This window comes from Myxine glutinosa, chromosome 8, assembly GCF_964187855.1.
Source record: "Myxine glutinosa chromosome 8, kmMyxGlut1.1, whole genome shotgun sequence".
Lineage (NCBI taxonomy): Eukaryota > Metazoa > Chordata > Myxini > Myxiniformes > Myxinidae > Myxine > Myxine glutinosa.
In genome coordinates this window covers 81,666,112-81,690,296 of record NC_136268.1, presented here as the reverse complement: position 1 = coordinate 81,690,296, position 24,185 = coordinate 81,666,112, and the positions used below count along the sequence as shown (strand labels likewise).

At 43.8% G+C, this 24,185-nt stretch overlaps 1 protein-coding gene across 1 annotated transcript in view; it reads left to right on the top strand.

The window, feature by feature from the left end:
* The window catches only part of LOC137432634 (rho-associated protein kinase 2), a 213,536-nt gene that overhangs the window by 27,782 nt on the left and 161,569 nt on the right, over positions 1-24,185 (top strand). The window contains exon 2 of the mRNA XM_068124718.2: positions 14,305-14,386. Within this exon, the coding sequence (XP_067980819.1) occupies positions 14,305-14,386 (82 nt within the window). The remainder of the gene's footprint in view (positions 1-14,304; positions 14,387-24,185) is intronic.

Here is a 24,185-nt window from a genome sequence, read left to right as displayed (position 1 = left end):
CGAACTCCTTCCATGCTCCAGAGGTGGTGTTGCAGTGTGTGTCAACAACTATAGTGTTCATTGTCTATTGTCCACACTAACTCCTTCAAACACTCTGGAATACTTCTGGCTGCGTATACCTCTCTATAAACACCTAATGTTTGTCTGTGTGCTATACCATCCACCCGATGATTATTCTCTAACATATAAAGAGAACGTTTGTTTGTTTATTCATTTGGACCTGCAGGAACCTTGAAGTTCCCCAAAGCAGTGTTCTGGTCCCTGTGCTTTTTCTGGTCTTCATCAATGATCTCTCTGACTCTCTGGAAAATCCTCTCTATCTCTTTGCTGATGACTCCACTCTCTGCCGCTCCATTCCTCATCCCTCAGATCGGCAGTCTGCAGCCTCCTCACTCTCCGCAGACCTGGACAAAATCACAGACTGGTCAAACAAGTGGAACATGTCTTTCAATCCTGACAAATCTCACACTCTTACTATGTCTCTCCGAAAAGACCGACTGAACAACCCTCCCATCCACTTTCTCAACAATCCTCTCCAAGAAGTTCTATTGCTCAAGCTTTTGGGTCTCACTATCTGCCATGATCTTTCCTGGGAAAACCACATTTCCAAGCTGGCCTCCAAAGCCAGTCGCCGACTGGGCATCCTCCGTCGTGCGAAGTCCTTCCTTGGTACACCTGAGCTCCTCACCACATACAAGGCTTTCATCTGCAGCTCAATGGAATACTGCTCTCCCCTCTTGGCTGGTGCTCCTGCCTCACACCTAGCTCATCTTCACGCTGTTGAAACCAAAGCTTTCAGAATCATTGGAATCTCCCGTGATGAAGCTGATTGTGAGGGCCTTTCACTTACTCACCGCAGGCAGGTAGGTGGTCTTTCTGTCTTCTACTGACTATCTTCTACCGACTTTCTGTCTCCTTCTACCTCTCTGGCCTTGCTCACCCAGCTCTATCTGTGCTCAGTCCTTCAAATATTCCTGTAGGTCGCACAAGATATGCCAGCCATCCTCTTCTGGTGAAATTGCCAAAATCAAGACTCTCTGCTCACCTTCACTCTTTCATTCCTCTTTTCTGACACCTCAAGAGCAAACTCCCTCACTCTCCTCAAATCCCACTCCTCCCTCTAGGTCTTTAAAACGGCTGTTCACCACCATCTCTTATCTCCCCCCCCCCCCCCCCCCATCCAAAACCTTGATCTTTTCTACCCCTGTTAATTCACCCCAGATCCAATTTTTTGAAACACCAAATTCTTTCCTGGAAGTCCTAGCAGTGTCCATGTGTTTTATATCACTCCCACCCCCCCCCCTTCCCATGCCTCCCCCCCCCCTTCCCATGCCTCCTCCCTCCCCCCCTTCCCATGCCTCCTCACCCCAAGCCCTCTCCCTCCCACAGATCTCCCGATGTCCCTGTTCTCTATTGTTGTACTTGTGTGCTTCCTTCTCTCTCCTCATCTTGTCTCCCGCTCCCTTTATTGTATGTTTTATGTGTCTGTTTTTTTTTTTTGTGTGATTAATGTTAGCTCATACACGAGCCTCGATCTTGTATACAAAAAATAAATAAAGTGCAAACAAACTTTGCATGGCCTCCTCTTTCATCCTGAAGAAGGTCTCGGGTTATGTTTGAATAAAAAAAAATTGACACCATTTAATTGGCCTTTATGCCTTTATCAGGTTGTTTGCTTTTACACTGCCTGGGTTGTTTTTTCCCTCAGGAGCGATTGAGTAATATTGCGAAGATCGTATCCTATGTTGAAGTTGTAGTGATTTGTTATTAACAACACAAATTTAATTATGATGGTACTTACACGTGTGCCTATTATTAAAAATATTGCTTTACACAGGTTTATTATAAAACCTCCGTGTTCTGGCCTCGACTGAGTATGTTGCTTATACACTGCCTGGGTTTTTCCAGGGAGAAATCCAGCAATATATTTCGTCAATATTGGTAATTTGTATGAAACCATAGGCCAATATTCCCCAATTTGTCATGCAGGAAATATTTAAATACATATTTCATTGAATTTCCACAGGCAACACCAGGTACTGCAGCTAGGTCTCTATATACCTCTCTTTTTCTCCTTCCTCTCTGTTCTTCATCTGTGGTGATTTCAACTGCCATTATGGCATTGCAGTAAATATCTTCTGACACAATCAGCAAACTTCCCAACACATATTTCTAAAACTTGTATGTCCTTCCTCCTGCATCTAGTTAGGATTTTATCCATCTAATCTCTCCTTTTCCTCTTCTGGCCATCTTTGTTTTTCTGAACACTCTTGTCAAAGCCAATATCTATCTGGCTATTTAAGGGAGAAACAACAATGACACAGTATGGCTCTTTATGGTTTGCACAAGCCAACTCATATGATTGCAATCTGCCCTCTCACAAAAGGATTGGCTACCATCTTTTAGCACCTCGTATTGATTCCACCTGGGAAATGTTTTGCAAAAGTCAATTTTCTCTCAAGCATTGGTTTATCCCATCCCACCTGTGTATACAACAACACAACATGCATTTTAAGGCCATTTTCCCTGCTAGAGCGGGGGTTAGCCTTGCGGTCCCCATGACAATCTTCTCCATTTTGCCCTATTTTCTGCATTCCTCCTTGTTAACCCCCCTTTTTTTTTTTTTTTTTTTTTTTTGTATACTGAATCGAGGCTCGTGAAAGAGCTGACATTTACTTCACAAACAAATCAACCAGACAAACAAAATATATAAAAAGAGGGAGCGGAAGACAAGAGAATGGGAAGCACACAAACACTTGAGAGCACACAACATTTAAGAGCAGGGAGATGTGTGGGAGGGAGAGGACTTGGGGGGAGGAGGCGTGGGAAGGGGGGTGGGGGAGGGGGGGGGTGGGAGAAGTATAAAACACAAGGACACCAAGGACTTCCAGGACAGAAGTTGGTATTTCAAAAAGTGGTATTGGGGTGAAATTATCGCCACATTTCTTCTTCCACCATCTTTAGCCAAGTCTTTCTCGGTCTTCCCCTTCCTCTACTTCCTTCTACATTCATTTCCATCACTCTTCTCAACCAGTCACTTTCATCCTTCCTCAACACATGACCAAACCATCTCAACCTGTTCCTCTTCACAGCATCAATCACAGGCTCTATTCCCATCATCTTTCGCAATTCATCATTTGTCTTCCTCTCTCTCAACGATACTCCGCACATCCACCGAACCATTCGCATTTCCACCCTTTCCAGCCTTCGTTTCTGCTCTACATTCATGACCCATGTCTCGCTCACATAAATCATAACACTTCTCACACATGCAGCATACACCTTTCCCTTCAGCTTCAACGACACTCCCCTCCTCATCAGCACGCCACTCAGTTCCCGAAACTTCTTCCATGCACATCTCACTCGAGCAACCGTTGCCGAGTCTGATCCACCTTCTCCATTCAGCATGTCTCCGAGGTAGCAAAATGTTTTCACACCTTCCAGCTTCACGCCGTCTTCAAGATCCAACTCAACATTTCCTCCATCTGCAGCTCCCTCTGTGCACACCTTACATTTGAATGTAGCTGCCACACTGGTTAATGACCCTCTCAGACCACTACATTTTTGATGAACCCACTCAGCGCACATTGTACATTGAATGGAGTTCACTCCGACACCCTTCCTGCACACAGCACATGGCCACTTCCCAGTTCTTTCCACCTCACCACATGCTTTACCACTTGCCTTCACCTTCGTCTTTGCTATATTCACCTTCAGACCTTTTGTCTCCATACATTCCTTCCACTTGTTCATCTTTTCCTTCAGTCCATCCATACTTTCCGCAATCAACACCAGATCATCTGCATACAACAACTCCCACGGTAAACCCTCCTTTACGTTATGAGCCAGCACCTCCATCACAGCTACAAATAGTAGTGGACTTAATACCGACCCCTGATGCACTCCCACCTTCACCTCAAACTCACCACTGTTCCCGTCCTTCATCCTTACAGCTGTGCGCGCTCTTTTGTACATTGCCATCACAACTCTGATCAACCATTCCTCCACTTCTAACTTCCTCAATGCCCATGTCAGTACTTTGCATGAAACCCTATCGAATGCTTTCTACAGATCAACAAACCCAAGAAACAACTTCTTCCTCTTCTCCATGTACTTCTCTTGCAACTGCCTCACAATAAAGAGCGCGTCTGTCGTTCCTCTTCCTGGCATAAATCCAAACTGCATTTCGTCGATCTTCACCTTCTTCCTTATCCTCCTCTCCAACACCCTTTCCAATACCTTCATTCCATGCTCCAATAACTTTATCGCTCAGTACGAGCCACACTCCAGAGGGTCACCTTTCCCCTTGTATAGAGGGACGAGGGTACTCAGTTCCCAATCCACTGGAATGCGACCTTCTTTCACCACCAGATTACAGATCTCTGCCATTCTCTTCACACCCCAACTTCCTGCTGCCTTCAACATATCTCCCACAACTCCCGTCGGCCCTCCCGCTTTTCTAGTCTTCATTGCTTTTATCGCTTCCTCAACTTCCTTCTCAGTTATCTTCTCTGCCGGTCCTAAAACTGGGTTACTCTCGATGTTGCCATCCCATTCATTCTCTGTATTCAACAGCATTTCCATATATCTTTTCCATCTTCCTTTAATTCCATCTGGGTCCACAACGATTTGTCCCACTTTGTCCTTCAAGCAACTCACCCCCATCACATCACACCTCTTTCGCTATCTACTTTGCAATCCTGAATACCTCTCTCTGACCCTCTTCCGAATCCAAGCGTTCTCCGAACATTTTCCTACATGCCTCCTGCGCCTTTGCTACCTCTTTCTTTGCAGCCTTCTTGGCTGCCTTATAACTTTCATGCTCTGCTTTTTCTGCTCCCGTACCCTTCGCCTTCTGCCACTCCTTGAACTTTTTCCTCTTCTCGTCAATCCTTTTTCCAACTTCATCATCCCACCACCATGTTTCCGAGTGCCTCGGTGGTCCTTTTGTCCATCCACATACCTCACCAACGGCTCCCAACAGACTATCTTTCATTGATATCCAACCATGTTCAAGCTCAACCACATCATCCTCGACCCTACTCAGCCTCTCTTTTAATGCCTCCCTTACTGTCACCTCTTTCAACCTCCACACCTTCATTCTCGGTTGGTACTTCACCCGCCGAGCTCTCCTCGCACCTTTTACCCTTATGTCGCACACAACCAAGTGGTGCTATGAAACAGCCTCCTCCCCCGAGATCACCTTTGTGTCCCGGAGGTGCCCCCTATTTCGCCTACGCACCATCGGGTAGTCAACGGTTGTCGTCGACCCACCTGACGTGTATGTAACAAGCTTATTATCCCCTTTCTGGAACTGAGTGTTACAAATCAACAAATCAGCTCCATCAGCAAACTCCAAAATCCTTTCACCTTCTCCATTTCTCACACCATATCCATAACCCCCATGAACTCCCTCAAAACCGTCCATACTCCTTCCCACATGCCCATTTAGGTCTCCTCCTACCACAACAACTTCCTCATCTTTCACGTTTTCCATCAGCTTCTCTATCGCACACCAGAACTTGTCCTTCTCTTCATCGCTCCGACCAACCTGTGGAGCATATCCCGAGATGACGTTCACCAAGAGCTTTCCAATCATCATTTTCACCATCATCAACCTATCACTCACTCTAGTCACACTCACCACACTGTCTACAAACTCCTTAGAAACCAGGACACCAACACCGTTCACGCCCTCCGGGCACCTTTCCCACACAAACTTGTATTTCTGTCCCTGCCTACCCTTCACCATTCTCACACCACTTCCCTTTCATCTCGTCTGTTGCACACAACATATGTTCACTCTTCTTCTGATCAATACTTCCACCACTTCTCCTGATCTCCCTGTCATTGTCCCTACATTCCATGTCCCAATCCTCAGAAATCGATCTCCACTTTGGGCTGTACCCTGCCCATATGTAGTTGTAATTGTCATGGTTCTCTTTTTGAGGCAATGTTTTTATGGCCGGATGACCTTCCTGATGCCACCTGTGTATACAGTATTCTATCCATCCAATTGGCCCTGTTAAGGCCTGGTATTGGCTTAGCGGTTAGGGTGCAGGCTTGGGATCATAGGATCCTGTGTTTGAATCCCGGTCGATTGCTGAATTAACACCAGGGAGGTTGACTCAGCCTGTCATCTCGTCATCGTCAGCAAATTGAGTACTAGTTCACTGGTAATTCCCTGTGTGTCACAAGAGGCGACTAACAGGGTTGGCGGCAGGAAGGGCATTCGGCCATAGAACATTGCTTCAAAAAGGGGACCACGGTGCCCGAAAAAGGCCATCCCCACTCTGTGGGGAAAAATGGCCTCTAACGGTTTATTTTTTTTTCTTTCTTTTAATTGGCCCTGTTAGGTTGAATCCTGTAGAGAGGAAGTTGCTGTCAAACAGCTTGCTTTCTCAACATGGAAGGCTAACCCGACGGAGGGTAACGTTAGTTTGTTCTGTAAGGCTCGCAACAAGTGGGTGTCCATCGTGAGACATGCCAGCAAACATCATATTGCATTTCTCAAGGCTGAACTCTAACTGGTCTCCTTCCTCTAAGTCATGGTGGTCCCTTCTCAACTACATCTCTCGTGTATACATCATCATCATCTCATCATCATCATCTCATCATCATCATCATCATCTCTCGTGTATATATGAGATACATCCTCCCCCTCAATCTCCACCCTCACCTCAAATGACATTACTGCAGAACATGTCCGAGATAATGTAGAATGTCTAACCTGTGTATTTCCCTCTAAATCTTGTGTGCCTAACCCATGTCGCTCTGTCACTATCTTACCCCTGATACCCACCATATACTGGCCACTGTTTCCTTCTCACCTGAGGATGTAGGGAAAGTTATGTTAAGCCTTGACCCTGCTTCAGTGATACACCTAGATTGCATAGGTGCCCCTTTCCTCAACTCCTGCTTTGCCTTTAGCTTCCCCTTTGTATGGCCTATTTTTATTTATTTTTATTGTGTACAAAGTCAATGCATTTAAGAGCTACTAGAACACTGCATGGATCCGGGCACAACAGAACGAAAGGAGCAGTAGAAAGAAAGTGAGAAAACACCAACAGCAGGGTTGAAGGACAAAATAGAGGGGTATTCATTCTGTCCTGCGCTGTCTGCCTCCCATTGGCCTGGAAGTCAGCAAACATCACTCCCTTCTGCAAGAATGGTGCATTGGTGCAAGAACAAATCCTATCAACTGCAGACCAGGGAGCTTGCTTTCAATTACAAGTAATGATGGAATCTATTATTGCTGTTGAAATCTTTCCTGTTTTCAAACAGCCTGATCTCTGACCATCAGTTTGGATTTTGTCCCAATCACAAAACTCTGCACATGTTACTGCTCTTTTATCAGCAATTGTTGGAGGTCATATTGTCCTAAATGTCGATCCCTAAATCTGAAACAAGAGGTACTTCAGATATTTGGCAGTCTGGCATTCTGTTTTGCTTACCAAGCTCTCTGCCTGTGGTATACAAGGCCGCCTTCATTATTACATTTCTGACTTCCTCCTCTCACAGAAATAATTTGTTGCTATCAATGGAACCCTCTTTTCTCATCTCCTGCTTGAGGATGGAGTTCCCCAAGGCATTGTCTTGGGTCCACTTTTAGTCCTCATCCACATAACCTTTCTGATGCTCTAGGAAACTGTCTTCCTTTTTCCCGTCAGCACCCCATTGTGTCGTACAGTGTACCCCATCGCTCCGCTAGGCAGACTGCAGCTGCATCTCTCTGCTGATCTGGAATTGATTAGATGCTGGTCTGGTAAATGGAACATGTCCTTCAATCCCAGAAAATCTCACTCTCTCACCGTGTCGCTCCGGAAGGATCGTCAAAGTAACCCACCTATTGCCATGACCAGCCACTGGAAGAGGTTCAGCCTCTCAAACTTCTAGGCCTCACCATCAGCCATGATCTCTCCGAGACCGAGCACATAGCAAATGCTGGTGCCCAAAGCCAGCCACAGATTGGGCGTCTTCCATCAATCCATGTCCTTTGAAAATCAGAGCTACTTAGAGTCAACAAGGCATTTGGGTTGTAGCTCAATGGAGAACTGTTCTTCCAAATGGGCACCGCAGCATCACATCTGTCTTTCCTGGTTTCTGTGCAATCAAAAGCTCTCAATATTTTTGGAATCTATAAAGCTCTCAATATATTTGGACTTCCAGTTTGGGGATTTTTCCATGTGTTTGTTTAATCTGCAGCTTCCACTTCCACCTCATTAAGGCCATGTTTTCCGAACCGGATTCATAGTGTTTTTCTGTTATACCTTCGATCCTTTGTTGTTGTTTGTGTTTCCGTCCAATTTTCCTTGTTAAATCGTACCTTGTGCTGTTTTTGTCATATTTGTTTTTGTTGTTCAAGTCCTACTCCTAGGATGACCTCTGTGAAAAATCTGTCCTTTTTTTCTCCGTTTACCTTCTCAACGTTATCCGATTTCCCTTCCCTGCTTCAAAAAAATAAAACCAAACAAACAAAAAAAAACTTGATTTTTTCACTCCACAACAATCTCATTCTACTTGAATTTCCTTCTGCCTGTACATCCTGTACTCTATTCTTTTTTCTCTCCCTTTTCTCAATATAGTATCTATAGTATTGTCTAACCCGATGGAGTTACTGTGTATACAGTATTTTATTCATACAGAATCTTCATTGAATATAAATGCTCCTTCTTTCTTCCTTTAAAAGCATTCAAAACATTTTAAAATGCTTCACTTTCCTTATGTCTCCATCAGGAGTAATCTTCTGATGTAAGTGTTAGCAAGTGTTCTTCACCATGGTCTGTCTCTTCGCAAAAAATATTTTACCAAAACCGTCTGTCAGCTAAGCACTTGGTCCACAAACCCTCCTCCCGTACCAACAGCAACGCCTTTCTCTGTGCCTTCAACAAACATTCCTTCCTCCCATCCCATAATCTTTATCTCCTTTTGTCCAATTTGAGAATTTGGAATCAGCATCCCTCCACTTCATCTGCACTCTTTCTGCTTGCCCCCTCACCCTACCTACTCAAACCTTCCCCTCACCCTGTCTCCCACTATCCCCCACCATCCTGTACCCCCCCAATGCCTCCCAATGCCTAGCAAAGGACCCATGTGCCTCTGCTCGTGTCCTTAACTGTGTGGACCTCAAACATGCGAAGTCTCTGCTCCAACCTGACAGATCCTTCAATCCAGACCACTGCTGATAAACTGGAGATCATTTGTTTAACAGAATCCTTCCTCCCACAGGACATCCCTGACTCCTTAGTGTCTCTATTGTGCCCTCCGATTTGATAGGCCTGAACCCTGCCCCGGTGGTGGAATTGCACTTTCCATCAAGAACTCAATTTATCACTGCCTTTGCAATGATCTTGCAACTCCCAACCCCCAAAAGTACCTCTGGCTGCGACTTTTCCTCTCTGCTCCCACCTCTTGTTTGTCTGTGTATTGTACCGTCCTCCAAACAGTGACTACTCCATATACATCTCACTCAGAGAACATGGACTTACTTTCAAAGACTCATTCCAAAACTCTCTTCCTCATATGTAGTGATTTCAATTGTCACCATGCAACTTGGATGGGTGTTGGTACCTCTCTCATCAGCCATGGCACTTCAGCAAAGGACCTCTGTGCCTCCATGGGACTGACTCTATCTGTAAACTTTCCAACCTGGATTTCTCCCATTGGAAAATCCTCCCTTCTGGAATTGGTGATGACACACTTCCCTGTGCATGTCCTCTGCTGTTCCTCTGCTCTAATTGGTCCATCTGATGATATGCTTGTGAAAGTCAACATTTCTCTGGCAATTAATGGAGATCTGCCTCAGCATCGGCAAGTCTGGCAGTTAATTCAGGCAGATTGGCGGGGACTGCAAGCAGGCATCCTATCTTCTCTTCAGGACTGGCCTCCCATTTCCACTACCCATGATGTTAACTCAGCCTGGGAATCCTTTAACAGAAACTTGCTCTCTCTTATGCACAGTGGGATGATAATTCTTTTCAGTGTGCTGGTTGATAATGATGATGTTTAAGCCAGGTGAAGAGGATGTTTAAACCAGAACAAAATAAATCTCACTCACATTTAAAATGCAATGACATCTATCTATAATTCCAGTAATCTCTGTGTGTTTGTTTGTACGTTTGTACGTTTGTTTGTTTGTCTGTGACCGCTGTTTCTCGACAACCACGGGTCCGATATACTTTAAACTTGCCAGGTATATTGCTGGGGACCCGAGGATGTGCCTTTTCAAGGTTTGAAATTAATCGGACAAGTACTTACCGAGCTATGGCGATTTAGCCGTTCGCCGTTCGCTTTGGCGTTGCGAATGGACCAAACCATTGCATGTAAATAGAGGGGGGGGTTCTGTGGTCGTTGCGAATGGACCAAACCATTCATGTAAATAGAGGGGGGGGGGGGGGGGGTTCTGTGGTCGTTACTGCCACGTGGTTTCAAAGTTTTTTTTTTGTTGTTGTTGTTTGCACGCATGTTTTTTTGCACCCACGTACGGGCACGCCCTAGGATGTTTACACACACACACCCCTACACAAATTTTTTTTTTTTTTTTTTTTTTTGGCAAGGAACGGGCACCCACGTACGGGCACGTCCTAGCTTATATATAGTACGGGCATGCCCTAGTCTATCTATAATTCCACTAATCTCTGTATGTCTGTGACCGCTGTTTCTCGACAACCACGGGTCCGATATACTTTAAACTTGCCAGGTATATTGCTGGGGACCCGAGGATGTGCCTTTTCAAGGTTTCATATTAATCGGAGAAGTAGTTACCGAGCTATGTCCAAAAAACGATTCAACCAATCAGAGAGCAGCGAGCTATCACGTGTGCCGAACGTGGCGAACAGACTCTGCCTCGGACGGCACATTTGAGAGCGTATTCATTTATTTCACGTTGGCAAACTATGTTGCCGTTAAACTATGTTTTAAAACTAATTAAAACTAATTTGCGATTCTTTTGCTTTCCTGCGCGTTTGTGTTCCGTTCGCTTTGGACCAAACCATTTCATGTAAATAGAGGGGGGGGGGGGGGGGGGATTGTCACCGTACTCGCAAGCCGTTCGCTTTGGACCAAACCATTTCATGTAAATAGAGAGGGGGGGATTGTCACCGTACTCGCAAGCCGTTCGCTTTGGACCAAACCATTTCATGTAAATAGAGGGGGGGGATATAATTTTAGATATATATATAGTACGGGCATGCCCTAGTGTTGTAAATGAAGTGAATGAATGAATGAATGATCGTGTTAAGGCCATTTTCCCCGCTAGAGCAGGGGTTAGCCTTGCGGGCCCCATGACAATCATGGTTCCCTGTTTGAGGCAATGTTTTTATGGCTGGATGCCCTTCCTGATGCCAACACTTAGTCGCCTCTTACGATGCGCAGGGATACGGTGTACCTATTCTAAACCGGGGTACACACCGGGATCATTCATCCCAGCAAGCTGGTACTCAATTTGCCGACCTCGAAAGGATGACAGGCTGAGTCAACCCCCCTGGCGTTAATTTAGCGATCGACCAGGATTCGAACCCAGGACCTAGGATCCCAAGCCTGCACCCTAACCACTAAACCAACACCAGGATATGTTGTAAATGATGTTGTAAATGAAGTCTGGTTTTCAATGAAGCCTTCTGCCGTCTCTCCAGCTGTTGATGAAGAAGGAAAGATAACTTGGCGTCGAGCCGCCGCGGCCTCAAATGGTGCGGAATTCAAAAAGCAGAGAAGACTCATTCGTTGGCATCGTGGATGTCTTGTCAAACAAACGAAATCCACTTCACTCAATGGTCTCGGTGGTGTAGAACTGTGCCCTCAGCTAATTGTGCTTTCCTGCAGTTCTGTGGTGCATACGAAAAAATAAGTGTTGAGTGACTCTTGAATAAAGAGTCTTGCAAGGAAAAGCACGCTTTAAGCTCCTAATCGTGCCATCTCTGATGTAAAGGTTGTGGAAGGAATAAAAATTATGTTGGTGTATCTAATTGATTCTACATGCTGCCCTGTCTTCTAGCAACCATTCAAATTGGTTTAACATACCCTTAGTCAGTGCAGTTTAAAATACCCTACACTGTTTATTCTACCAGGTGAGCGCCAGGGGTATTGCCCCAATGTTTGGAGGATAGAGCAGGGATGGTTGGCATCCCATCAGTCGAATGGTTTTTGGAGGATTGAACAGGGATGGTTGGCATCCCATCGGTGGAATGGTTTTTGGAGGGTAGAACGTAGAACAGGGATGGTTGGCATTCCTTTGGTGGAATGGTTCTTGGAGGATAGAACAGGGATGGTTGGCATCCCATCGGTGGAATGGTTTTTGGAGGATAGAACAGGGATGGTTGGCATCCCATCGGTGGAATGGTTTTTGGAGGATAGAACAGGGATGGTTGGCATCCCATCGGTGGAATGGTTTTTGGAGGATAGAACAGGGATGGTTGGCATCCCATCGGTGGAATGGTTTTTGGAGGATAGAACAGGGATGGTTGGCATCCCATCGGTGGAATGGTTTTTGGAGGATAGAACAGGGATGGTTGGCATCCCATCGGTGGAATGGTTTTTGGAGGGTAGAACAGGGATGGTTGGCATTCCTTTGGTGGAGTTGTTTTTGGAGGATGGAATCCTCAGTGGGGGGAAGGTAAAAGGAGGAGTCGATTTAGCCTCAATTGCCTCACTGTGGAAAGAAAAGTAACCTCATTAGATGGTATCGCCAGCACCCAGAGTGCACCAGGAAGTTGTGCGTCTTTCCCCTGTGTTTGTCTGAAGTCTGGTCCAGTGTCTAATATCTCTCTCTCTGCATGTAAGATCGCCTCCATGGGCCTTCGAACCTGTAAAAATAAAAAGGGTGAGTTGAAGCTGTTAGACTCTCTTAATAATGTTGACTCTGCTGTTTTTCATTAATTAATCAATTTTAACAGTCCTGCTTTCTGCTTTCATTACACACCACCGAGAGTTGCAATGATACTTCTAACCTAAATATATATGGAGCTTTAAAGATAGATTTCCTGTGGCGGCCCCTGAATCATTTTATTAATACATAGTTTTTTTTCCCCTGAGTAAATCGACTCGTGAATTTATTTTTGCTGTGCTGTGGTGTATGCCCGGATGTGACGAGTTGATTATTCATGCACTATAAGTAAAGCATTACTCCATTCAAATGACATATGGCTGCACATTTCATGGGGATGTTCAATGTTTATAGTGCGTTTCATCGCATCCTGTGAGCAAGCGGTGAGTCAATCGTTTTTGATTCGACTTGGATGTCTACAGAAACAATGACAAGATAAAACTAATATCTGGGGACATTGCAGTCTTGGATTGTCAAAAAGGGAATTGTTGGGTTGTTGGGGCATTCTACAACGCTAAAGTGCACTACACAGAAAATGCTTGAGGGGTGATGGAGGTGCGATGGATTGAACGACGAATTAATTCCCAATAGTCAAAAGGTTATTTTCGTATTTTTACACTGTTGCCAGCAACTCACCTACACAGTGGCAAACAATGCCCAGGTGCATGCTGTTGTGTGCCAGGTTCTGACTCAGCCTAACAAACTCCAACCAAACTCACCAGGTTTTTTTTTCTTTTTCGGTAACTTTTCTACAAATTTGATGTACACTTAAAAGGAAGGAAATGTATGGTTACGTGCTGCGAATTATTCATTGTACACCTAAAGATCTGTGAGGGGTATAACAATTGGCCTATCAGAGTTGCTTACAAATGCTATTGAATGCTAAAAACAGTGCATTTGGATTTTTTTTAAATGAAAAATAGATTTGTTAAAGAATTATAATTTTTGAAATAGTCTCGGCTCATGAAATGACTAAATGACATGGCAGCCACTGAACAGACAATCGGATGGAAACAACTGAACAAAAAATAACCCACCAGTATATTACAATGTGAAGGACATAAATGAGTTGGGGTTCAGCTGAAATCGAAGAGATTTGGAGTGCGTTATCCTGATCTATCAACGAGGAAGAGTTATCAGGTGTGAGTTCCTGGGAGGATGTATGTAACATGCCTTACTGGGGATGGACGGAGGCAAGAGAGGGCATGGGGAAAATAATAATAATAAAATAATTAAGACTTCACCAAACTGCTTGCTGTAGGATTTGGCCTGGGATTTGGGATTTTGCCTCCTGCCAGACAGCTGAACCTGGAATTTTTTCCTCCTGCCATGAGATGCCAGTAATTCAAGTTTGTTCATATTTATTCAGGAAGAAAGTAATTTAAAGGTGACAGCTCTTCTAATCCATAAAGTGTGATACATTTTGCATAATCTTACCATCCAATAATATTTTAATCATACCTTGTGCTCTTTCCTATTAACAGGACGGATTTGATGCCCTGGTGCGTGACCTGGACTTCCCAGCTTTGCGGAAGAACAAGAACGTTGAGAGCTTCCTCAGTAGATGTATGTATTAAACATGAGATTAGCAGTTATCTGTTATTTAGATTAGTCTCACCAGGGCTTTGCCTTTTTTTCCAACTGTTTCCCTCTCACAATTCTGTCAGTCCTACTTTTGAAAGTGAGTTTTATAACATTTTACTTGTTTTATACTTGTATATATATACACAGTCATGGCCAAAAATATTGGCACCCTTGCACTTTTTTCAAAGAACTCACAATTTTCTCGAAAAATAAGTTGAAATTGACAAAAGTATTTTGTCTCCACAATTCTTTATTTCACTGTTAATATTACAGAACCTTTGTTTTTGATTCAAAACTTAATATATCCTTTTAAATCAGAAAATAAAAAGAAATGGCATTGACAAAATTATTGGCACCCCAGACTTAATATTTGGTAGCATGGCGTTTGGACAAAATAACTGCAGTCAAGCGCTTCCTATAGCCATGAATAAGCTTCCTACACCTCTCTACTGGCAGGTTGGCCCACTCTTCTTGCGAAAACTGCTCCCATTCTCCCAGATTTGAAGGATGCTTTCTCCCAACTGATGTTTTCAGATCTCCCCGCAGGTGTTCAATGGGATTTAGATCTGGACTCATTGCTGGCCACGTCAGAATAATCGAGCCTTTTGTCTTCAACCATTCCTGGGTGATTTTTGAAGTGTGTTTGGGGTCATTGTCCTGCTGTAAGACCCATGACCTTCGATGGAGACCCAGCTTTCTGACACTGGGTTGAACATTGCGCTCCAAAATGACTTGGTAATCTCCTGATTTCATGATGCCATGCACACATTCAAGGCACCCAGTGCGAAAGGTAGCACAGCAACCCCAAAACATCACTCAACCTCCTCCATGTTTGACTGTAGGGAATGTGTTCTTTTCTTTGAAGTCTTCATTTTGTTTTCTTTTAAACATAGAGATTATGTGGTTTACCAAAAAGGTCTGGTCTCATCTGTCCACAGGACATTTTCCCAGAAGGATTTTGGCTTATTCTGGTGTGTTTTGGTGAACTACAGTCAGGCTTTCTCATGTCTCTCTCTCAGCAGTGGAGTCCTACCATCAAAGCCCCTTTCATTGAGTTGGTGACGGATGGTCTGAGTTGAAACTGTCGTACCTTCTGTGTCTGAAGGTCAGGTTGAATCTGTTTGGCAGTTGATCGAGGTGCTTTTTCCACCATTCGAACAATCCTTCGCTGCAATCTTCGATCAAGCTTTCTCTTGTGGCCATGTCCAGGGATGTTGGCTACAGTGCTATGGACCTTAACCTTCCTGATAACATTGTGTACGGTGGACACAGGAACATCGAGGTCTCTGGAGATGGACTTGTAACCTTGAGATTGTCCATGCTTGGCTACAATCTTGTGTATGACCTCCTCAGACAATTCTCTGGTTTTCTTTCTTTTCTCCACACACAGTGACACAAAACAGCAGAATAACTCCTTTTCTCTATTCAAACTGGTTGAATGAGTGTTTTTTATATTGCAGGCACATGCAACTCACCATAGGTGACTTCAATTCCAAAGGAAAGGAGAATCACCTGCTTGAAATCAAATTTTTTTCTAACAACTTTTAAAAGGTGCCAATAATATTGTCCAGGCCATTTTAGGATTTCTGTGTGGAATAAGCTAAGATTTAGTATTTTCTTCAGCTTTTTTGTTTTGTTCCACTGCAAACCAAAGAAATACATATGTGGATACCAAAAGATTTTCTATTTCAACAATTTTCTGGAATAAATGGTGCATTATTTGAAAAAAGTGCAAGGGTGCCAATATTTTTGGCCACCACTGTGTGTATGTGTATATATATATATATATATGTTCTAGACTTCCTTAAGTAATATCTTTAAAGCAATTTCATTATGTTTGAAGTCGTTGAAGAGTGAGGTCGCTGATTTAAGATCACTAGAATCACCCGTTCCCTGCAGGAGCAGCTAAGCGGGGTCATGTTATTATCTTGATAGTTATCTTACTATAATTCACCAAATGTCCGTCTGTCCGTTCGAAGGTACTGCAAAAACGGCTCAACCGATCGCAACGATATTTTAGGTGGGTATTCCTGGGACCCCTGGGAGTAAAATAGGCTATATTGTTTTTCCAAGTTTTCCAATTTTCCAATTTTTCCAAACACGATGGAATAATATTTATGGATATGAACAGTAATGTGGCTTTTATTGAAATTCTACAATGTGTTTAGATTTTTATTATTTTTTTGTATACGGAATCGAGGCTCGTGAAAGAGCTAACATTTATCACACAAACAAATCAAACAGACAAACAAACAAAGTGTATAAAAAGGGGATGGGTAGACAAGATGGGGAGAGAAGGGGAACTACATAAACACAACATTTGAGAGCAGGGACACCGGGAATGTGTGGGAGGGAGAGGGTTTGGGGGGAGGCGGCGTGGGAAGGGTGTGGGGGGGGGGGGGGGGTGGAGAAGTATAAACACAAGGACACCAATGACTTCCAGGAAAGAAGTTGGTATTTAAAAAAAGTGGATTTGGGGTGAAACAAGCGTTACGCCTAGGTCCCCCGTCGGTGAAGTGATGTGAGTTGACAAAATGGAAGACGCAAGGCGGCCATCTTGGATTTTGACGTGGCGACCCAATTTTGAATAGCGTTCTCCCTTATGCGTAGATACACCCACACACCAGATTAGAAGTTAGTAGTTTATTTTTCAAGATATTTCGCTCACAATGTTCAGACATATATATGGTGGCGGCCATCTTGGATTTTGACGTGGCGACCCAATTTTCAATAGCGTTCTTCCTTATGCCTAGATACACTCACACACCAGATTATAAGTTGGTACTTCGCTTATTTTTCAAGATATTCCGCTCACAAGGTTCAGACATACATGGCGTCAGACATACATGGCGGCGGCCATCTTGGATTTTGACGTGGGTTGCACCCACACACCAAATTTGAATGTGGTCCTTCGCTTACGCACGCATGCATGCCCGCACGCACGGTCTGCATCTACCCCTCCAACATTTGGTTCACCAAGAGATGGTGGTGAACAGCTGTTTTAAAAACCTGGAGGGGAGGAGTGGGATTGAAGAGAGTGAGGGAGTTTGTTCCAGATGCGGGAGAAAAGAGGAATGAAGGAGTGAAGGTGAGCAGAGAGTCTTGATTTTGGCAGTTTAACTATGAGAGGGTTACAGGCAGATCTTGTGCGACCTGTAGGAATATTTGGGGGACAGAGCCCAGAGAGAGCTGGAGGAGCAAGGCCGGAGAGGAGTCGGTAGAAGACAGAAAGAATTTTGATGACAATTATGAAACCGGTGAATGCGGAAGTGGACAGATGACGGCAATGCGTGGGTTTGATAATATCCAAATACAACCGTCATTCAATCGTAATGTTAAATCGTTAAACGTTAATCGTGTTAATCGTTTTGTTAAAGTATCAATTGATGATTGGAATTGAGTGAATACAATTACGATTTTGAATTTGTAATTGTATTCACCCAACCGTATGGAACTTCACATCAGGATTTAAATATTTGTTTATGTCACGAATGTTGTTAAAAGTTTATTTTTTATACTAATGTTATTTCATTTGTGATTGGAGTTATGCTGTTTGGAATGAAAAAAGAGATATCGAGTTCAAGTGAATGATGAAATGCCGTGACGGTTTCTACGTTCTAAACGTGAATTCGCGGATCGCCATATGCAGATTCGCCATTAACTGGGTATGGAACAAACGTACCCATTTGTTTGTCAACGGGTATGCTTTTCATGGTAGTCCTTCACGAATTTGCTGTCCATGTCTGACGTGTGACTTAAGGTGCTACAGGAATGTGGAATTTATTGTTTTCATGCTTTAGCATTCACTGTTTCTGCATTGTCTGTTTGCTTCTGGCCTCACACCCGTGTGTAGCACGGGTACCCCACTAGTTAATATAATATCAGAGTACCTGCCCCATGGCCGATCTTGTTCCAATCATGTGACACGTTCCTCTGACACATCCCTTTATTTGGCTGGCATACAGGCAACAGACCGCTGTCTTGATCACTCACAAAAAAAAAAAAAAAACCCGGGTTATGTTTATGAAACAAAAACCTGCATACGGATTTTATATGTATGCTGTATATATATATATATATATATATATATATATATATATATATATATATATATATATATATATATATATATATATATATATATATATATATATATATATATATACTAGCTTGGCTTGGCTCTCTACGCTCACCTCACCACGTGTTGCTGGAGAGGAACGGGCTTGTTTTAGCTGAGGATAATGACTGTACCCGAGTTGTTGTGGGTTGAAGATTTAGGTCGAAAAAAAATATTTTAAAAGGATCTCTTCAGCACATACATACTGGAGGGGTAGATGCAGACTGGAAGTTTGGGACGATTTCACAAAAGTTTGAGCGAGTTTTTTTCACAAATTCACGAAAGTCACAAATTCAGGACACTGCACATATTTGCGTACCGTATATAAAGTACTTCATACTTCATATCACCACCACATAATTAAAAACACCTCACCACCACGTAATTAAAAACACCTCACCACCACGTAATTAAAAACACCTCACCACCACGTAATTAAAAACACCTCACCACCACATAATTGAAAACACCTCACCATCACATAATTAAAAACACCTTACCACCACGTAATTAAAAACACCTCACCACCACATAATCAAAACACCTCACCACCACATAATTCAAAACACCTCACCACCATCTAATTTAAAACACTTCACCATCACGTAATTCAAAACACCTCACAGCCATGTCATTCAAAACACCTCACCACCACGAAATTCAAAACAGTTCAAAAAACAGTTGTTGTTTGTTTTGGGGGTTTATGACTTTAGTCTCCTCTTCAGCAAGTGAAATACTTGCTGCATTGGATTTAAATCAGGAGATTGACTTGGCAAGTCTAAAACCTTCCACCTTTTCACATGATTAACTACTTTGTTGAGTTGGCAGCGTGCCTTGGGTCATCGTTTTGCTGCATCGTGAAGTGCTGCCCAATGAGTTTGGAGGCATTTTCTTGTACATAGGCAGACAAAATGTTTCTTTACACTTCCAAATTTATTCTGCTGCAGCCATCATTAGTTACATCATTAATAAAGATGAGTGAGCCAGTTCTAGAGGCACCTATGCAAGCCCATGCCATGACACTACCTCCACCATGCTTCACAGATGAAGCAGTATGCTTTGCATCATATGCAGTTCCTTCCTTTCTCCACACTTTCACCACACTCCACACAAAATGGCAAAGTGGATTTTTTTTCGAATTGTTTACATAATATTTAAAATGAAATAATAATAATAATAATAATAATACATTTATTTTATATAGCGCTTTTCAAGAAGCCCAAAGACGCTTTGACAGAGTACAAAAAAAACAAGTGCAAAAAGACAAAAATCAACAGGTAAATAATCAAAGCAAAAGGAAGGAGAAGGAGAAGAGATAGTCAGGGGTTAAATGCTGTGGGTTAAATGTTGAATGCAGTGTTGAACAGGTGGGTCTTGAGTGATGTTTTGAATGTGGTGAGTGAGGAGGAGTCTCTGATGGTGTGAGGTAGTGAGTTCCAGAGGGTGGGAGCAGCGATGGAGAAGGCCCTGTCCCCCCAGGATCTGAATTTGGTCCGCATTGGGGGGGGTCAGGAGGTTGGTACCAGCAGAGCGGAGGTTGCGGGTGGGAGTGTGTCTGGAGAGGAGGTCAGTCAGGTAGGATGGGGCCAGGTTATGGAGGGCTTTGTAGGTCAAGAGGAGGATTTTGTACTGGATTCTCTGGGGGATGGGGAGCCAGTGAAGCTTGTAAAGGACGGGGGTGATGTGGTCACGGGTCCGGGAATGGGTGAGTAGACGGGCAGCGGAGTTCTGAATGTATTGGAGTTTATTGATGATTATTGAGGGTGAACCAAAGAGGAGGCTGTTGCAGTAGTCCAGACGGGAGGTGATGAGGGCGTGGATGAGGGTTTCTGCAGCCATGGAGGAGAGGGATGGACGGAGACAGGCGATGTTTTTCAGGTGAAAGAAGGCTGTCTTTGTGATCTGTTTAGTGTATTTGTCGAAGGAGAGGGTTTGGTCAAAGATGATGCCAAGATTCCGGATGTGAGGGGAGGTGGATACTGAGAAACCGTCGATGTTGAGGGCAAAGTTATGGGTGGATTTGGTGAGCGTTTTTGGGCCAATGATGATTATTTCAGATTTATCATAGTTAAGTTTGAGGAAGTTGATTTGAAGCCAGGATTTTATTTCAGTGATGCAGTTTGTCAGGATAGAGTGGGTGGCGGTGGAGATGGACTTGGTGGAGATGAAAAGCTGGATGTCATCGGCGAAGCAGTGGAATTGGAGACCATGACGGCGGATTAAGTGACCAAGGTGGGACAGGTACAGGATGAAGAGGAGGGGGCCAAGAACTGAACCTTGGGGGACACCTTGGGGCAGGGGAGCAGTGGGGGATTTGCAGTTACTAGGGCATGCCCGTACTATATCTATATCTAAAATTATATCCCCCCCTCTATTTACATGAAATGGTTTGGTCCATGAAATGTTTTGGTTCATTCGCAACGCCAAAGCGAACGGCGAACGCTTTACATGAAATGGTTTGGTGCATGAAATGTTTTGGTCCATTCGCAACGCCAAAGCGAACGGCGAACGGCTTGCGAGTACAGTGACAATCCCCCCGGGGTTTTTATTAGTTTTAAAACATAGTTTAACGCCAACATAGCGCCAACATAGTTTGCAAACGTGAAATAAATGAATACGCTCTCAAATGTGCCATCCGAGGCAGAGTGTGTCCGCCACGTTCGGCACACGCGATAGCTCGCTGCTCTCTGATTGGTTGAATCGTTTTTTGGACATAGCTCGGTAAGTAATTGTCCGATTAATATGAAACCTTGAAAAGGCACATCCTCGGGTCCCCAGCAATATACCTGGCAAGTTTAAAGTATATCGGACCCGTGGTTGTCGAGAAACAGCGGTCACAGACAAACAAACGTACAAACGTACAAACGTACAAACAAACACACAGAGATTACTGGAATTATAGATAGATTGATGGAGATGAACTGGTGTCTGTCGGAGAGGTATGATTTGATCCAAGAGAGGGCAGTGCCGGTAATGTTAAAGGTGGTTTCAAGTCGGGTGAGGAGGATGGTGTGATTGATGGTGTCAAAGGCGGCGCTGAGGTCGAGGAGGATGAGAATGTTGAGGTGCCAGCGTCAGAGGAGAGGAGAAGGTCGTTGGTGATTTTGAGGAGAGCAGTTTCAGTACTGTGGTTGGAGCGGAATCCGGATTGGAATGTTTCATACAGGTTATTGGCAGAGAGGTGATGTTTAAGTTGAGTGGCTACAGCGTGTTCCAAAATTTTTGACAGAAAGGGTAGGTTGGAGATGGGTCTGAAGTTGTTTAGGGTGTCAGGGTTGAGTCCAGGTTTTTTCAGAATGGGGGTAACAGCAGCAATTTTGAGGGATGGTGGGACGATGCCTGTAGACAGGGAGGAGTTTATTGTTGCAGTGATAAGTGGAGAGAGAGCAGGAAGGGAGGCCTTGACAAAGCTGGAGGGGATGGGGTCAAGAGTGCAGGTGGCAGTTTTCATTCCTATGAGGAGTTCAGAGAGGTCAGTAGGGGAGACTGGGGAGAACTGAGACAGGGGTTGGCAGGATAAGGGGGGGCAGGTGGTTTGAGGGGGAGCAGGTGTGGTGGTGGTTAAGCTGCTGTAGATGTCAATTTTGCTTTGGAAGAATGAAAGGAAGGAGATGCAGTTTTGTACTGTGAATGACTGGGTGGTGGTGTCCGGGGGGCTGAGGAGTTTGTTTATTGTAGAGAAGAGTGCTTTTGGGTTTCCAGAGACAGAGTGGATAATTTGAGAGTAGTAGGCGGAGCGGGCGCGGGAGAGGGCATCTTAGTAGTGTTGTAGGTGGTCCTTGTAGGCTTGGGAGTGAATTGTGAGACCTGTTTTATTGCGGAGTCTTTCAAGTTGGCGAGCACGAGTTTTCATCAGGCGGAGTTCAGGGGTAAACCAGGGAGCAGAATGGGTGAAAGAAACTCTTTTGGTTTTTATAGGCGCAAGCTGGTCAAGGCAGGAGGAGAGAGTGTGGTTGTAGTAGTCAGTGAGGTCAGAAGGGGTGTGGAGGTCAACAAAGGGAGAAGTGGACATTTTTTACAATGTACAGAAATATAGCAATATAAATTTACAGCAGCAATAATACAGCAGAAATACAGCAATATAAATATCTAATTTACATAAATATTCAATTCCCTGAGTCAATAATTCGTAGAAGTGCCTTTGTCAAAGATGACTGCTTCGACTCTTCTTGGGTATGTCTGTTTCAGCTTTGCACATCTGGATTTGGGGAGTTTCTCACATTCTTCCTTGTAGATTTGCTCAAGCTCTATCAAGTTGGATGGGGAGCGTTGGTGACCAGCAATCTTCAGGTCTTTCCACAGACTCTCAATGCGATTGAAGTCTGGGCTTTGGCTGGGCCACACAAGGACTTTCATATTTTTTTGTTCTGAAGCCATTCCAATGTTGCTTTGGCTCTATGCTTTGGGTCATTGTTGTGTTGAAACATAAATCTCCGTCCGCCGCAGCCTCATGTCGTTTGTACTCTGAAGCAGGTTGTGCTCAAGGATTTGCCTATGTCTGTCTCCCTTCGTTGTTTTCTCTGTCCTTACAAGTCTCCCTGTCTCTGCCACTGAAAAGCATCCCCATACCATGATGCTTCACCGGAGGGATGGTGTTAGATGGGTGATGCTTAGTTTCTGTGCTTAGTTTCCACCAGACGTAGCACTTTGCATTCAGGCCAAAGAGTTCAATTTTCATATCATTTGGACAACAGAATCTTTGCCTCATGCTCTGTCTTTCACGTGCCTTTTTGCAAACTCCAGGCATACCGTCATGTGCCTTTATATCAGGAGTGGCTTCCGTCTGGCTACTCTCCCATAAAGCCTTGATTTGTGAAGTGCTGCAGAGACTGTTGTCCTTCTGGCACGTTCTCACATCTCAGCCATGGAACTCTGTAGTTCTGTCAGAGTGGTCATTGGTTTCTTGGTCACCTCCCTGACCAAGGTCCTTCTTGCTCAGTTGCTCAGTTTGGTTGGACGGCTGGCTCTAGGAAGAGGCTGGGTAGTTCCATATTAGTTCCATTTCCTAATGATGGAGTTCATTGTGCCCTTGGGAACTTTCAACACTCTCGAAATTGTTTTACATCCTTCCCCAGATGTATGCCTCCTCACAATTCTATCTCTGAATTATATGGACCATTCCCTGGCTTTCATGGTGGAGTTTCTGCTCTGACGTGTACTGTCAACTGTGGGACTTTATATAGAAAGGTGTGTTTCTAAGTCTTCTTCAATCAATTGAATTGGCCACATGTGGACTCCGATCAAATTGTGGACATCTCAAGGATGATCAAAGGAAATTTGATACACCTGAGCTCAATTTTGGAATGTCATAGCAAAGGGATTGAACTCTTTTTTTTTTCTTTAAAAAAAAACTTGGATCAGTTTAATTCATCTGTAAAAAATCCTAATAGAAAAAAAAACAAAAAACCTTTCCACTTTGACATTATGGGGTATTTTGTGTAGATCAGTGACAAAATCAATCTCAATTCCATCCATTTTAAATACAGGCTGTAACATAACAAAATGTGGAAAAGTCAAGCGGTGTGAATACTTTCTTTCTTGCTGAAGAAATATCAAGAAATAAAAGCTGACCATCTGTACTCTTGTCTCATGTTCATCTTTTAATCTCAAATCCAAATTTCTTGAGTATATAGCAATAATAACAAATTTGACTTCACTGTTCCA